General features: G+C 37.7%; 1 protein-coding gene across 1 annotated transcript in view; it reads right to left on the bottom strand.

Moving 5' to 3' along the window:
* Positions 1 to 14,112, bottom strand: part of LOC140231700 (uncharacterized) — an 82,522-nt gene that overhangs the window by 35,342 nt on the left and 33,068 nt on the right. The window contains exons 20-31 of the mRNA XM_072311854.1: positions 11,145 to 11,255; positions 10,450 to 10,563; positions 9,635 to 9,748; positions 8,837 to 8,950; positions 8,034 to 8,261; positions 7,219 to 7,332; positions 5,959 to 6,072; positions 4,538 to 4,651; positions 4,115 to 4,228; positions 1,957 to 2,070; positions 1,423 to 1,536; positions 464 to 577 (exon numbers count right to left, since the gene is read on the bottom strand). Of these exons, the coding sequence (XP_072167955.1) occupies positions 464 to 577; positions 1,423 to 1,536; positions 1,957 to 2,070; positions 4,115 to 4,228; positions 4,538 to 4,651; positions 5,959 to 6,072; positions 7,219 to 7,332; positions 8,034 to 8,261; positions 8,837 to 8,950; positions 9,635 to 9,748; positions 10,450 to 10,563; positions 11,145 to 11,255 (1,479 nt within the window). The remainder of the gene's footprint in view (positions 1 to 463; positions 578 to 1,422; positions 1,537 to 1,956; positions 2,071 to 4,114; positions 4,229 to 4,537; positions 4,652 to 5,958; positions 6,073 to 7,218; positions 7,333 to 8,033; positions 8,262 to 8,836; positions 8,951 to 9,634; positions 9,749 to 10,449; positions 10,564 to 11,144; positions 11,256 to 14,112) is intronic.

Genomic DNA, 14,112 nt, shown 5'->3' on the forward strand with positions numbered 1-14,112 from the left:
GTGTGTATGTGGAAGCGTACTCTGTGAGAGTGGGGGGGGGGGGGTAGTGGTGGTGTGTAGAACATGTGTTAAAGTCTCAACTGGAGGAGTGCTCCGGCATATGGAAGTGCCTGGATGGGGCGATGGGGCGAAGGAAAAAAAAATGCATACTTTATATACGCTTGTTTTTCTCCTGTCCTCCTAGCCTTTCTCTTCCCTCTTCATTGTAATTTCAACGCAATATTTTAATTTTTTTTTGTATTAAATGTATATATTTTATGTATGTATGGTACAAAACTCATGTTAAGTTATTTCATTATTTATATTCTTCATTTATGCACCTTTATCTTTATGTATGTCCGAAAACAAATTTTATGTATATTTTATACATGACAATAAATTATCTTGAATCTTGAATCTTGAATCTAATGATTACTCAGTACATAGATGGCGTCAAACACAGCAATATCTTCTGAAACTTTACCGAATTGACAGTTGCTTCCGTTGTAGCCAGGGGCACAGTCACAACTGTAGCTGTTCACTTCGTTATTACATGTTGCTCCGTTCTGACAGGGACTGCTGGCGCACTCGTTGATGTCTGGCATTCATGAAGCAAATTTACATTCAGCAGACATGAAATCACATCTTGGACAAAATGTTCATACACACATAAGGCACTCCATGAATATCATGTATCTTTCAGGATTATCATCCAAAATGTATCAACTATACAGTTTGCAAATGTACACATATCTTTAAAGTGATTTCTTATTTCTAACGTAAAGTGAAAATTAATTTTTATTTCTTAAGACTCTAGAATCATGCCTTATAAAGATTTCCTCCTTCCATGTCCAAATTGTGAATAGTGTAGCCACATAGGCTTTCACTTGACACACATAATGGTTTGTGATGCAGTTCGCATAATACTATTTCTTTCTTTTTTTCCCGGCGTGATATTTCGCCGACGTGAAACATTCATATCTATCACTCTACATACAAAAGTTCAGAGTTCAGTAAGTTTTAAAGGGATAGTACAGTATTGGTGGAGATGAGAATTTTTCTTTTAACTTTTTGCAAGATGCCAAGAAAGCACTTATAATATAGTACAGAGCATGTAATTTTGTGAGGAATTCAAAGTTTATTTGATGAAAATCGGGTGTGGAATGAATGAAACATCCAAAAACAAAGTAAAACAAAGCGATCGTAATAAAGTGTGGGTCCCACACTTTATTAGAATCGCTCGTTTTTGGATATCTCAGGCATTTCAAAACCAATTTTCATCAAATAAACGTTGAATTCCTCACAAAATTACATGCTCTTTCATATTTCATAAGAGGTTTCTCATTATCTCACCGAAAAATGTTAGAAACCTGAAATTAGGTCTCGACCAAAACTGTACGATCCGTTTAAAAGTTGAGAAAATAAGAGAGAAGAAAGTCCAACCTATTTCACAATGAGTTCCTGTGTATCCTGGGAGACAGTTGCACCTGTAACCATTGACTTGGTCGACACATGTGGCGCCGTTCATACACGGACCACTGACGCACTCTTGGATGTCTGTAGCAGAGGGAACGGTGAGAGACATTAATTACTTCACCTATGAAATTGCACGAAGCCAAGCCAAGCCAAGCCAAGCCAAGCCTGCGTACTTTATTCAACGATCATTATTCGTGTATTGCATTTTTTCCTGATAGATTGCCCGATTTCCAAAAGTTTGCATGTACGGGATGATTTCGTTTCATCTGTTCTTGGTTTTGATTGCTCACTTCAAACATGTCAAAAGGCAAAAGGATCTCAGGAGTGTGACATTCATTATTCATCTGTAAATATTCATAAGTACATAAACTACAATGCAACAATCCTAAAGATCGGACGAGAGTTCGTGTATTGCGACAGCGAACATGGTGATGTATAATTCCGAATAAGACCATTGATTAGAACTAAGTAGATCTGACAGTAGTACTCAAATAAACAAACCTGTTTCACACTGGTCACCAAACCATCCAACTGCGCAGGTGCAGATGAAAAGATTTATTCCATGATCGCATGTACCTCCATTCATGCATGGATCACTCTCACATTCATTGATATCTGTTAAAGAAAGCAAATAAAGAAATACAGATGTATATGCACGCGCATCTGAATATGCTTTATTTATATTATATACAGGGAATGGAAGGAGAGAGAGAGAGATAGAGAGAGAGAGAGAGAGAGAGGACAGTTTGGCATTTTCTGGTATAATTGAATACATGTTCATAAAGCGAGTTCAATGTGTACAGGATCTTCACACTCAACAGTACTGAATAAGAATGACTACTTCACAAAATGATTTTTCTTAAATCCACTCATGATTGTTGTGTATTGGGATTGGATTCTTGTGGAGGGTACGCTGCATGAAGAACAACGTCTTACACACAGTGGATATTAATATTTCGAAGTATATTTTATTTGTGAGGTCTCTATGGTATATCCTCTCACTCCGAGTATCAAATCTAGAATAATTGTCTTTTTTTTAAGTCTTACAATTCACATGATACAGCAGATACATACCACTGGTCAACATTGATTATTGTGAAGTGGTAAAGGAAACGAAGTCTGGACATCAAAGAAAGGTTTTCAATTCCGGAAACAAAAGGCAGGATTAGTTTTAGCCGAGAGGTAGCATATCCTTGTCTGTCTGTTTGTATGTTTGTTTGTTTTTGTTTGTTTGTTTTGTTTTTTGGGGGGCGGGGGTAGGCTTAACATCAATTCAAAGTAATTAATCGGGGTAGGACAGGATGTTTTGGGTTGACTCAGTCTAGTCATGTATTGTGGTTTGATTGTACTTGGACCTTAATTAAGATTGAGAGATGGGGCTGGATGATCTCTAATACAGTGAGGGATTAATAGGACCATTCTAGCATCTTGGTGGTATACTCGAAGGATGATGGAGGTCAGGGACTCACTAGAGACGGAGAGTATGGGGAGAGGTTAATGCTTGCCGGAGGTGAGGATACAGATCCGGTCATCAATAGTTGAATGGAAGAGGGTAGTAATAGATTTGAGTATCACTACACAACTATATCCTCACCTCTCTCTCATTAAAACAACAACAACAACAACAACATACAAACAAACAAACAAAAAACAACAAAAACAAACACTGACAACCAACACTGTGAAGCCCAATTCCGATAAAAACACAGCACGCTGGAGTGTTTAGGCGGAGAGGAACTGATCTATAATCACATGCAGTTACTTTTATATCCTATCCTGGTGAATCTTGAATTTTGTGAAAGTGAAGTTCCTCTTCTTGAAAAACAAAATACAGAAGGTTGTGATTGCTTCTCTCGTTACTCTATTGAAGCATTGCGCATGCGCTCCGTGACAGGTCTTTATGCATCAATAAGTTAGTACTACGCTAACGTGTGTTGTTATTTTTCATTTTCCTGTTTATTGTGCTGGCAACGTAAGTTTCCTCATGAAAATGACCATGGTGGTTCACAGTACGAAATCTGTAAAGCGTTATCACGGTATAAGTGAATGCCCTTTCAAGTGTGTAAGCCCATAGTACGCTAATCAAGACTTCTAGTGTGTGTTCGGTGAGTTTGGTAAAGCGATACCTTCTACATGCATCCATATCTTTTCAGGGCCACATCTATTGCTGCCAACTTGCGCTTTTTTAATGAACGAAACCTTCATCTATGATTTTGCTCAGCTTGAATACACACGCAGATTGTTTTCTTTACGCTATTAGGGAAGCCATGATTACATTTATACAATTGCCAGAGATTTCAGATTCATAAACAATTTTTATTTTCATAATCAAGATTACATCGCTTTAGAGAGGTTCATAAACAAGATAATTTCGCAGATGTTTTTGAAGGAGAATAAATGATTCATCATACAATTGCATAAAGGCATTGTCGGTGGACCTATCTTTAATAAAAACAGATTTGATAGTAAATTCGATTTTGACAATGATTTAAACTAAAATGAACATTATAAGCTCTGAAAGAACTCGAGGCGGCCAAGGGGAATAATAGTAGTATACATGGTTCTAATGAGTTGTCAGCTGTATTGCCAGAGATATGATCATGACTGCCAAAACAAATCTGCAGCATTCAGTAAAGAGATGATAATCATAGATGTATACCTTCTGTGCACGTGGTTCCAGTCCACCCTGGTGTGCAGCTGCAGGTAAATGCGTTGGTGGCATCCAGGCAGGTTCCTCCATTTTGACACGGCGCGCTGCTGCATTCGTTGATGGCTGGAATACAGTAATGATCAGGAAAAAGAGACCAACAAATGAAAATTAACTAGAAACAAACACAATGCCACATACCTAGTAATAGTTATGAAACACACACAAAAGAAAAAACACAAAAAAACAAGAATTTTTTGTTAGCTGCAAAAAGTGCATGATGACATAAAGTTCGCAGTAGTGCATAAATATGAGGAAAAGAAAATAGTGGTATGTTTGCTTTTGTCGTTGTGGTGTATTTTCGGCAATGCTTCCAACTTAATTAGTCATCCCTGCTGTTCAATTTCAAATTTTCTGCTCTGTTGACCCACTTACCTATTCCACAATCGTCCCCAGTCCATCCGTCGGCGCATGTGCACTCGTGTGAGTTGACGTCATCAGTGCAAGTGCCACCATTCATACACGGTGCCGACTCGCATTCGTCGATCTCTGCGAAGGAAAAGTACGAGACCCCGAAACTGTCATTATTTGCCGCCATTCTACTCCCCATTGTACTTAAGATAGGAATATACAATGTTGTTCTCATATAACTATATATTGTATCATGATATATAATCATTATCAATTTTCTTTATTGATATTGCTATAAATTGATATAAGATATAGGCTAAATGTACAGCCCTTCCAGGTGAACACAACGCATTTGCGTCGAAACGTCAAAGATTTTAATTGCTTTAAATGAAAGAAACATCTAAAATTTCCCATTATTCACACAGCAATGTGTGCTTCCTATTATCTAAATCTATATTGAGAGAGTCAACATTTTTATCCAAAGATGATTCGTATGAGATGATAAATAACTAGCTTTCTTACTCCAACTTTAGATGCATAACCCCTCCCCTTAAAAGAATGACACTTTTATTTTTTGCCTCTTTAGTGAATAAAGAAAACTTTCTTGGAGGTCGAAAAGTATCACAAATTCGCTAATCGGGCAACAGACAATGAATAAGATAATGTCTCTCGTGGCCATCTTTAAACAATTTGAAATCAATGCACTGATGTGAATTTCACCATTACTTTCGCCAATTTCGAACAAACCCTTTGTGTTGGATATAGGATCTGAAAATGAAAATTCGAAATAGATTTGAAGATATTCAGTGGAAGATGATTTAGAGCTGTTCTGTTTTAACTAGCGGCCACGACGAATATTTGCCTCATATGGAGAAAAGCACGGTTCTTAATCTTATCTCTTAATCTTAGCGCTTATTCTTAACTTTAAAGGAGAGCTCCGGATGATTTTCAGATATTCATATTTGAACACCTATAAATTTGTTTTACTGAGGACAGAGTTTCAGAATTAACGATAACTGGGATGAAGAATAATAATATTTTCGAAATTTATAACAAATTGCAATGAAAAACGATGATAACATGACAGGGTCACCATAAGAATGCATGAGATGGGGCTCAAGGAAGCAGAACAAAAGAAGAAGGCATGCATAGATTATATATAGGTGAACTCGCAAGAAAGCAGTATTGTCATGTAATACACTGAGTAAATTTCTAAAATATGCGAGTGTCCTATGTCATCATCCTTGTTCAATGTAATTTGTCTAAGATTTTTCAAAGTATTGTTTCTCTGCTCAAGAACCACAACAAATTCCACAAATTATATATTCATGGAGCTGTTGATTTATTTACTTTATGATGTGAAGTTATGAAAATCGTCTGGAATGCCCCTCTAAATCTTAACCAAGAGTTGAGAGACTTATTATTATCCTGAGTGTTGTACCGACCTATCTCGCATCGTTCTCCAGTGTACCCCGCCAGACAATCGCACGTGTATCGATTCTGCTCGTTGTTGCAATCGGCCCCATTCTCACAAGGTGAAGAGCTGCATTCATCGATGTCTATCATGATATTATACAAGAAATGACAAAACGGTGTTAAAACAGGAAACTTTAAAGGAATCGTATAGTTTTGTTTGAGACCTAACTTCAGGTTTCTATAACATCTTTGGTGAGGGGATAAGAAACCTTTAATGAAATATGAAAAAAAAAATATGTAATTGCAAGAGGAATTCAAAATCTACTTGATGAAAATTAGTTTCGAAATGACTGAGATATCCAAAACACAGTGATCCTATAGTAAAAGGTCGGACCAACCTTTTAGTACAATCGGTTTGTTTTACTTTGTTTTTGATGTCTCAGACATTCCAAAACTGATTTTCATCATATGTACTTTGAATTCGTCTTAGACTGGTATGGCCTGTACTAAAATGTATTTCATAAGTTGTTTATTGGTATCTCCCCCCCCCCCCCCAAAAAAAAAAAAAAAAAAAAAAAAAAACTGTAATGCCCAATTTTTATCTCCACCAGTATTATACCATCTGTTTCAAGTTGTTACGTATGGCTATTGCTAGAAGATGCAACACATTTCCCCTAGATACGAGTATGCCTTGTTCGAAATAGTGGTATTCACGCAGTTAACAGAAATCACTGCTCCAAACCAACTTGACACTTCAGAAGATTGTGTCGTTTACCGGGAAGTCGAAAAATTTTCGTATATTCTACAAAGAATAGTTGATTTTGCTTACCGTGTGTCTTATCCGTCTACTGAAGTGTTTATCTCTATGGATATGAATTCGAACTAAATTACGACCTATTCATTTTTCACTGATGTTCTTTTAGGAGACAGACATTTTCTAGTAGCAAATTGTAATGCAAAATCTATCATAAGCAATGATAACAATATGTAACCCGCTACAGTAAAAGGATCCTAAAGTCGCTGACGGGTGAGCCGAGAAAATCGACTTTGAAGTCAGATCGCCAAAATCTGTCAAAACGTTCGGATTTCTGTTTTACACAATTTTGTAGTCTAATGTATCTTCTATCATCTGCCGAAATTTCAAAGCTAAATGATCAAAGGAAAGGCCTGAAAATAGCATTTTTCTGGGTCATGCTAGGCTTACCCGTCAGCGACTTTAGGATTCTTTTATTGTAGCGGGTCACATATCCATTGTCTGTCTTACAAATACATAGATCAAGCGAACATACCGGTTTGGCAGTTCACTCCCGTCCATCCCGGTGCACACATACATTGGTAGCCATTGATGGCGTCCATACAAGTGCCTCCATTGAAGCAGGGATCGCTTGCACATTCGTCAATGTCTGCCAAACAAACAAACAAACAAACAAAAAAAAAAAACCCAACAACAACAACTTAATGGAAATATCGAAATTCAACTTAGCCAAGCACGGAACCGTCTTTGTCTGATGTCTACATCATATTTGTTGAAGGACCAATTTGACCCTGAACATGAGGCAGGGCTGGGACACACACACACACACACACACACAAATGAAAGAAATCTCCGTTGTAATACTAATGATCTGTCATTGACAAAAAGAGGACTGTGCTAATTCCTAATAAAATCTCGAACGGATGCAGTCAGGGTTGCACGGTAGTCCAGTCGGTAGTGTATCAGCCTTTCAATCGAATGGCTCGGATTCGAATACCTGTGAGTCTGGAATGAGCAATGTTGTGTGTTATCATACCGTTCCCTCGAGTAAGAGGCAAAACACCCTGTCCCTCAGATAGGACACAAAATATAGGTCCTGTGTGTTAGTAGCACATCACACGAACGTGAGCATAAAGTCGACTTCTACTAAATAAAACCATTGCCCCATTATGAAATTTTCTATTATATAATCATTATCAAATTGGGTTAACAATATATGATTCATTCGTATTCGTCACTCTCACAATGTGCAAAAAAACACCCACATCTCTATTCGATGCTCTTCTTTCCCTCTATTTCCATTATAACGCTCCCCAAAAGAATTTCACCCTCAGTCATAAAGCTACCTACCCATACTGCAGTTGTACCCAGTAAATCCAGGCTGGCACGTGCAGAAGTACAGGTTAATTCCATCAACACAAGTTCCGTTGTTCATGCAAGGAGCGATTGAGCACTCATCGATATTCGTGCCGCAGTGAACACCAGTCCATCCCGCTAAACAACTGCAAGTGTATCCGTCGACCATATCATTGCAGACACCGGTGTTCAGACAAGGGAAACTTGCACATTCGTCGACATCTACCAAAAGTGTACGGTGTAAAATGATCAACTGTGTCATTCACATCGATGTAAAAGTCAGAATGACTTAGCATATAGTCTGGATAAAGGGTACCTTACGAAGAAGATATTCATGCCTTACGTGCCGTGAAACTGTGCGCCTTGATAAAATTTCACCGAAAAGAGAGTTGGCCGTTTCTTCAGTGAATTATTCACATTGAATGAGCCATATTTATATTGGATAATTCAGAATCTACAGGTGATATTGTTTATGATATACGTGTAGCTAAAATATCAACTGGTGTTATCAAAGTATCACCTGATTGGTTTTGAATATTCAGCCAATGTATTGTAAGTGTTGACATATCTATCTGTGCTTTGAGTGCAAAAGGTACAATAAGTGACCATGCAGTTTCCCTCCGCCATTACCACAGGTTGTTATTCATTGGCACGCATATAACGTTCGGATATAATGGTTACTCTGGACCTTAAATTTTCATATCTTATGACCGAGCTGCGATAGTATACCAGTAGCCTATATGTGAGAGGCTACCTTACGTATAGTGTTTATTATTTCATGGAGAGATTCGGCATACCTATTTGACATTGGTCTCCACTCCAACCAGAAGCGCACTCACACCTATATCTGTTGACATCATCTTCACACGTTCCTCCATTCAGGCAGGGATCGCTTTCACACTCGTTAATATCTGAAGAAGAAACAAGATTGACAATTCAAAAAAATGCACGAAAACATTATGACGTGGAGGAACTAAACAGCGCTTTCAAAGAAGTGGCTTAAGTATTGATGGAGGTAGGACCTAAGTGTGCGCGGAAAAGGTTTCAAGGAGAATGAAACCCAAATATTAGTATAGTACACATGCATGTAATCATCCATGACGTCATGAATAACATTGTTGTAGTCTTCTCATCCAGTGATAGCGGTACCGAGAACTTTAAAATACATAACTTTTGAACGGATTGATTGACTCAGCTGCCTTGTGTTCTATACAACAGACATTGCCAGATTTACTCAAGTCATATCGAGGTTCATTCCCCTATAAAACACATAATGGCGGTGTATGGGGATCGAGTTTATGGGTATAATATTTATGTAGGCCTAATATGTGTGCAAGCCCATAGTCGGAGTTATATACATTATAAATATATACAAAAAATGAAATGTAATAAGGCCTGTAAAGAGGAGATGAAAAAAAAAATTACATCAATGAATGTATTTATGTGATGATGATAATGATGATGATGGCATGCATGTTTATGAGAAATAGAAACAGATAAGGGAAGGAAATCATGTTTGGTTATAAATTTGTTTTTGTTTTTGTTTTTTTTTTGGTGTGTTTTTTTTCGAACATAGATGCAGTGCATGTACTTACTTGTTTCGCAATCGACTCCCGTGTAGCCGGGTTGACAAACACAATTGTATGCTGCCAGTAGATTTTCACAGTCGCCTCCATTTTGACATGGGTTGGGATTGCACTCATCAATATCTGGGAGGAAAATGACGAGACATTATTTATTGGTTAAAGATCAATATAAATGTGAATCTTTGAATCTTGACGGAAATTCAATACGCTGTTAAAGCATAAACGTTTAATACGTGTTTCATATTCAAATGATTCATTTTTTTTTTTATAGCAGAAGAGATTTATGAGACGCATTGACTTTTGAATGTTAATATTATGATGATGTTCGATGACTGAAAGGACAAAAGCTGTATAAATGCGTTTTAACCCGTTCCACACTGAATTCTGAAATCCCCATAGTTAATACACAGACCACCAGGTTCCCGTACGGAACAGGTTAATATTTGATAATGTTTGATAACTGAAAGAACCAAAGCTGTATAAATGCGTTTTAACCCGTTCCATACTGAATTCTGAAATCCCCATAGACTTAGTACAGAGGCAACCACTTTCCCGTATGGCATGGCACGGGTTAAAGAGATCGACAGCTAACAGCAATGCTCAGAAATCAAGACAATTTTGCTCCTATATCGTTCTTTAAGATCACTAAGCACGATTAGGAACACGGTTAACGGTCGACATTATTTTCCTATCAGAAAAGAGGACTGATTTTCAAATCTATAAGTTTCATCGCCATCCTATCACGCTCTATGTCATGGGGCGTATTTCTTTGTAGAGGTTGTACCACAATTTACAGCAACGACTTGAAACAGGATCACGGATACCTTCGTTACATAAGACGCCGGTGTATCCGGGGGCACAGGTGCAAGTGAATCTGTTTACCATCTCATTACAGGTTCCACCATTCTGACAAGGCGAACTTCCACACTCGTCAATTTCTGCAGTAAATCATAAACAAAAATAATTATTATCTCACCAGTTTCATTGTTAAGTCTTCTGAAACTTAGGAAACTTGACGTCATTATTTATTTATTTTTTTTTTTTTTGCAGAAGAATCTGCAAATTATTCGTGAAAATATAACATATAACATGTAGCATTTCAGTCATACACTCATCGGCATGAATTCAATCAAAACAAACATTTAAATTCAAAGATTAAAAGCTTAAGAAATCTTCTGATGTTTACTCATCATCATATTGTTCTTGTTGTAATTCAAGAGGTAACCAACACACAACCAAACTGCTTAAAACACTCCTAATAAGTAATTATAATGATAAGTAATTTATATTATTTTTCCTCTTCATATCGAGAACGAGTTTTACGATCACGCTAAAAACTAATCTATTTTTTTTTTTCAAACATCACTCAATCAACTGTTTATATTTCTTCCATCACTGTGAACCGAAATCTACAATTCTCCCTCTGCAGGCCCCTGTAGGAGTATCAGCCAATCACGCACGCCATCTTATTGGGTTTCTTTACGTTTCCCCAATAAGATGATAAAACATTTGTGCAAACCTGTTTCGCAGTCAGTTCCTGTATAACCGGGTTGACAATTGCAGGTATAGCCATTAACCAGGTCTATACAGTCGCCATTTAGGCACGGGTCAGGATCGCATTCGTCTGTGTCTGTAACATAGAAATATCAATAGTTAGCATAGGCATTAATCATTTGAGACGTATCTTTCCATGAAAAAAAAAATCGATAGCATGTAGTTATATTTTGCTTATATCTTTCTCAAATAATCTATTGATTGAATTGATTCATTCAAATGGTTTATTGATATCGACATCGTCGCTGCCAAAGGCTTGTGATATTTTAAATCAAACGCATAGGAACAGGATACATCAAAATAGCTCCCAAACAATTAAAACACACACACACACACACACAGACACACAGAAACAGATAGGTAAGTACATATTCGAGCTGAACCTACGTAGAATACATTATGACTTGCTTTGTGAAATATACGTATAATATTATATTTATTTAAAAAAAAAATAAAAAAAAATCATACTGGGAGAGGGAATCCCGAGAAAAATATAGCATATGATACATATTTTACACATAAAAGAGAGAGAGAGAGAAAAAAAAAAGGAAGAAAACATTGGTCATGTTGTTAAAGAATTTCGTCGAGCAGGTGGTGTAAATATGTTTCATCGCAAAGAAAGTGTTGATTGTACAAAATATGTCTCCTTTTGCTGCACGCTTATTTCTGGAACCAGCGATTTGTGGTGAGAAGTGTGTCTTATCATAGCGTTTTTATGCAATACTTTTAGACATGGGCAATATCAATGGCGAAGAGATTAGGATTATGCTTGTAAAAGTATCTTAAGTGTCAAACTCATGCAAACACATGCCAGGATACATCCTTTTCAAGCTTGGAGGGAAAATATGATTCAAATATTCCACACTCTTGGTATCTATTTTATGACGGATTAAATACTTAGCGGGATGACAAAACGGCATATACATTTTGTTTGTTTCTTTTTGAAATGGCAATGGTTTGATGTTTCGGTCGAATGTCTGCTTACAGCGCGTTATCACGAAATGGAATAATCTCCCGGATTATGTGGTAAACAGCACATCACTTATCTCTTTTAAATGTAACTTGGAGAAAGCATGGAAGACAAAAAAGGACAAATATGATAATGAGCATGAATTTCCATGCCCATGTTCTCATTAAACCGAACAGTGTAGAAAACATATGTCTGTTATTTACCGCATCCAGACGATTGAGTAGCAGAGGGGCAAATAAGTTCAGTATATAACTTTAGGGATGGTACAGTATTGGTGGAGATGAGAATTGGGCTTTTAACTTTTTGCGAGATACCAAGAAAACACTTATGATGTAGTACAGAACATACCATTTTAAGAGGAATTCAAAGTTTGTTTCATGAAAATCGGGTTTGGAATTACTGAAACATCCTAAAAAAAACAAAGTAAAACAAAGCGATCGTAATAAAGTGTGGGTCCCACACTCTATTAGAATCGGTCTTTTTGGATATCTCAGCCATTTCAAAACCAATTTTCATCAAATAAACGTCGAATTCCTCATAGAATTACATGCTCTTTCATATTATATAAGAGGTTTCTCATTATCTCACTCAGGAATGCTATAAGCCTGACTCCTCACCTCAACCAGTAGTGTACAGTCCCTTTAATGCCCACAACCAGGGTCCTATTTCATAAAGCTGTTCGTAAAGTTACGAACAACTTACGACCGACTGGTGATCAATTCCGGTGTGCTATACTTATCAGAATTTCCATAATTCAGCACAAGAACTGATCACCAGTCGCTCGTAAGTCGTTCGTAACTTTACGAACAGCTTTGTGAAACACCCCAGGTATGTTAACCAGGTATGCATGTTCAGATTATTGTGAAGTTTTGCTTTCACTTTTAATCAGTATCGACATTCAGTACGAATTCGTAGACATTTTTTTTTTCTCATTTTTTTTTTGCCCTCCATGGACTACATGTATTAGCCGGGTTCACACGTACATCAATTAGCGGGATACAAATCTCGAGATTTGCATCGCGATCGTCATCCCGAGTTTTTTGCACGTGTGGACAGAAAAAACCCGAAAATTAGCGGGATAAGCATCGCGATGCTAATCCCAAGAAATCTTGCGCTGGTTCGCCAATTAGCGGGATAATTGGCCCCGCGCTGGTACGTGTGAACGGTCGGGATTAGAATCGCGAGTTTTTACATCCCATCATGCAATGCGCACATCACAACAGCGAGGCCTCTGCGAAGAGGTCCTTCACCTCTTTGGAGAACAATAACAACAGCGCGCGAACCACACCACTGACGCATAAAAGACAATGGACAAAGGTAAGTGCGCACAGGTGGTGATAGAGAAGGGCGCTGTGTGACCCACTTTGCAGGCTTTGCTGTTATCTCTATCGGCAATTAGCGGGATAATTCGGTACGTGTGGACGCTCGCCAAATTAGCGGGATACCGATCGCGATCGCTATCCCGCTAATTCGGTACGTGTGGACGCTCGCAAAAAAACTCGGGATGAGCATCGCGATCGTCATCCCGCTATTTTGTACGTGTGAACCCGGCTAATAATCTCTAATCCCTTTTTTACTTCACATTTCTCTCGTAAATATTTACACAAACAAATGTTGGAGTTCAAATTCATGAAATTCTTCCGTCGAGATGTTTTCATTGCAACTGATTGACAAATTGCCCCACATCGACGTAAATAAACACTGAATTGATCAGTGTTTTAGTAGTAGCCATGATATTTACGTCGATGTGGGGCAATTTGTCAATCAGTTGCAATGAAAACATCTCGACGGAAGAATTTCATGAATTTGAATAACAAAGCAGTATGGTAGGGGTCCAACCCACCGACCGGGTCCATAACGACATAAATAACCGCGCATTATAATGGCATTGCGCGTACAGAAAGAAAATGTACGCATGGGACTACGCGCAACGGTGTTCGATTCTTCACTGGGCTACGCTACC

The sequence above is a fragment of the Diadema setosum genome, chromosome 8, assembly GCF_964275005.1.
Source record: "Diadema setosum chromosome 8, eeDiaSeto1, whole genome shotgun sequence".
Taxonomy (NCBI): Eukaryota; Metazoa; Echinodermata; class Echinoidea; order Diadematoida; family Diadematidae; genus Diadema; species Diadema setosum.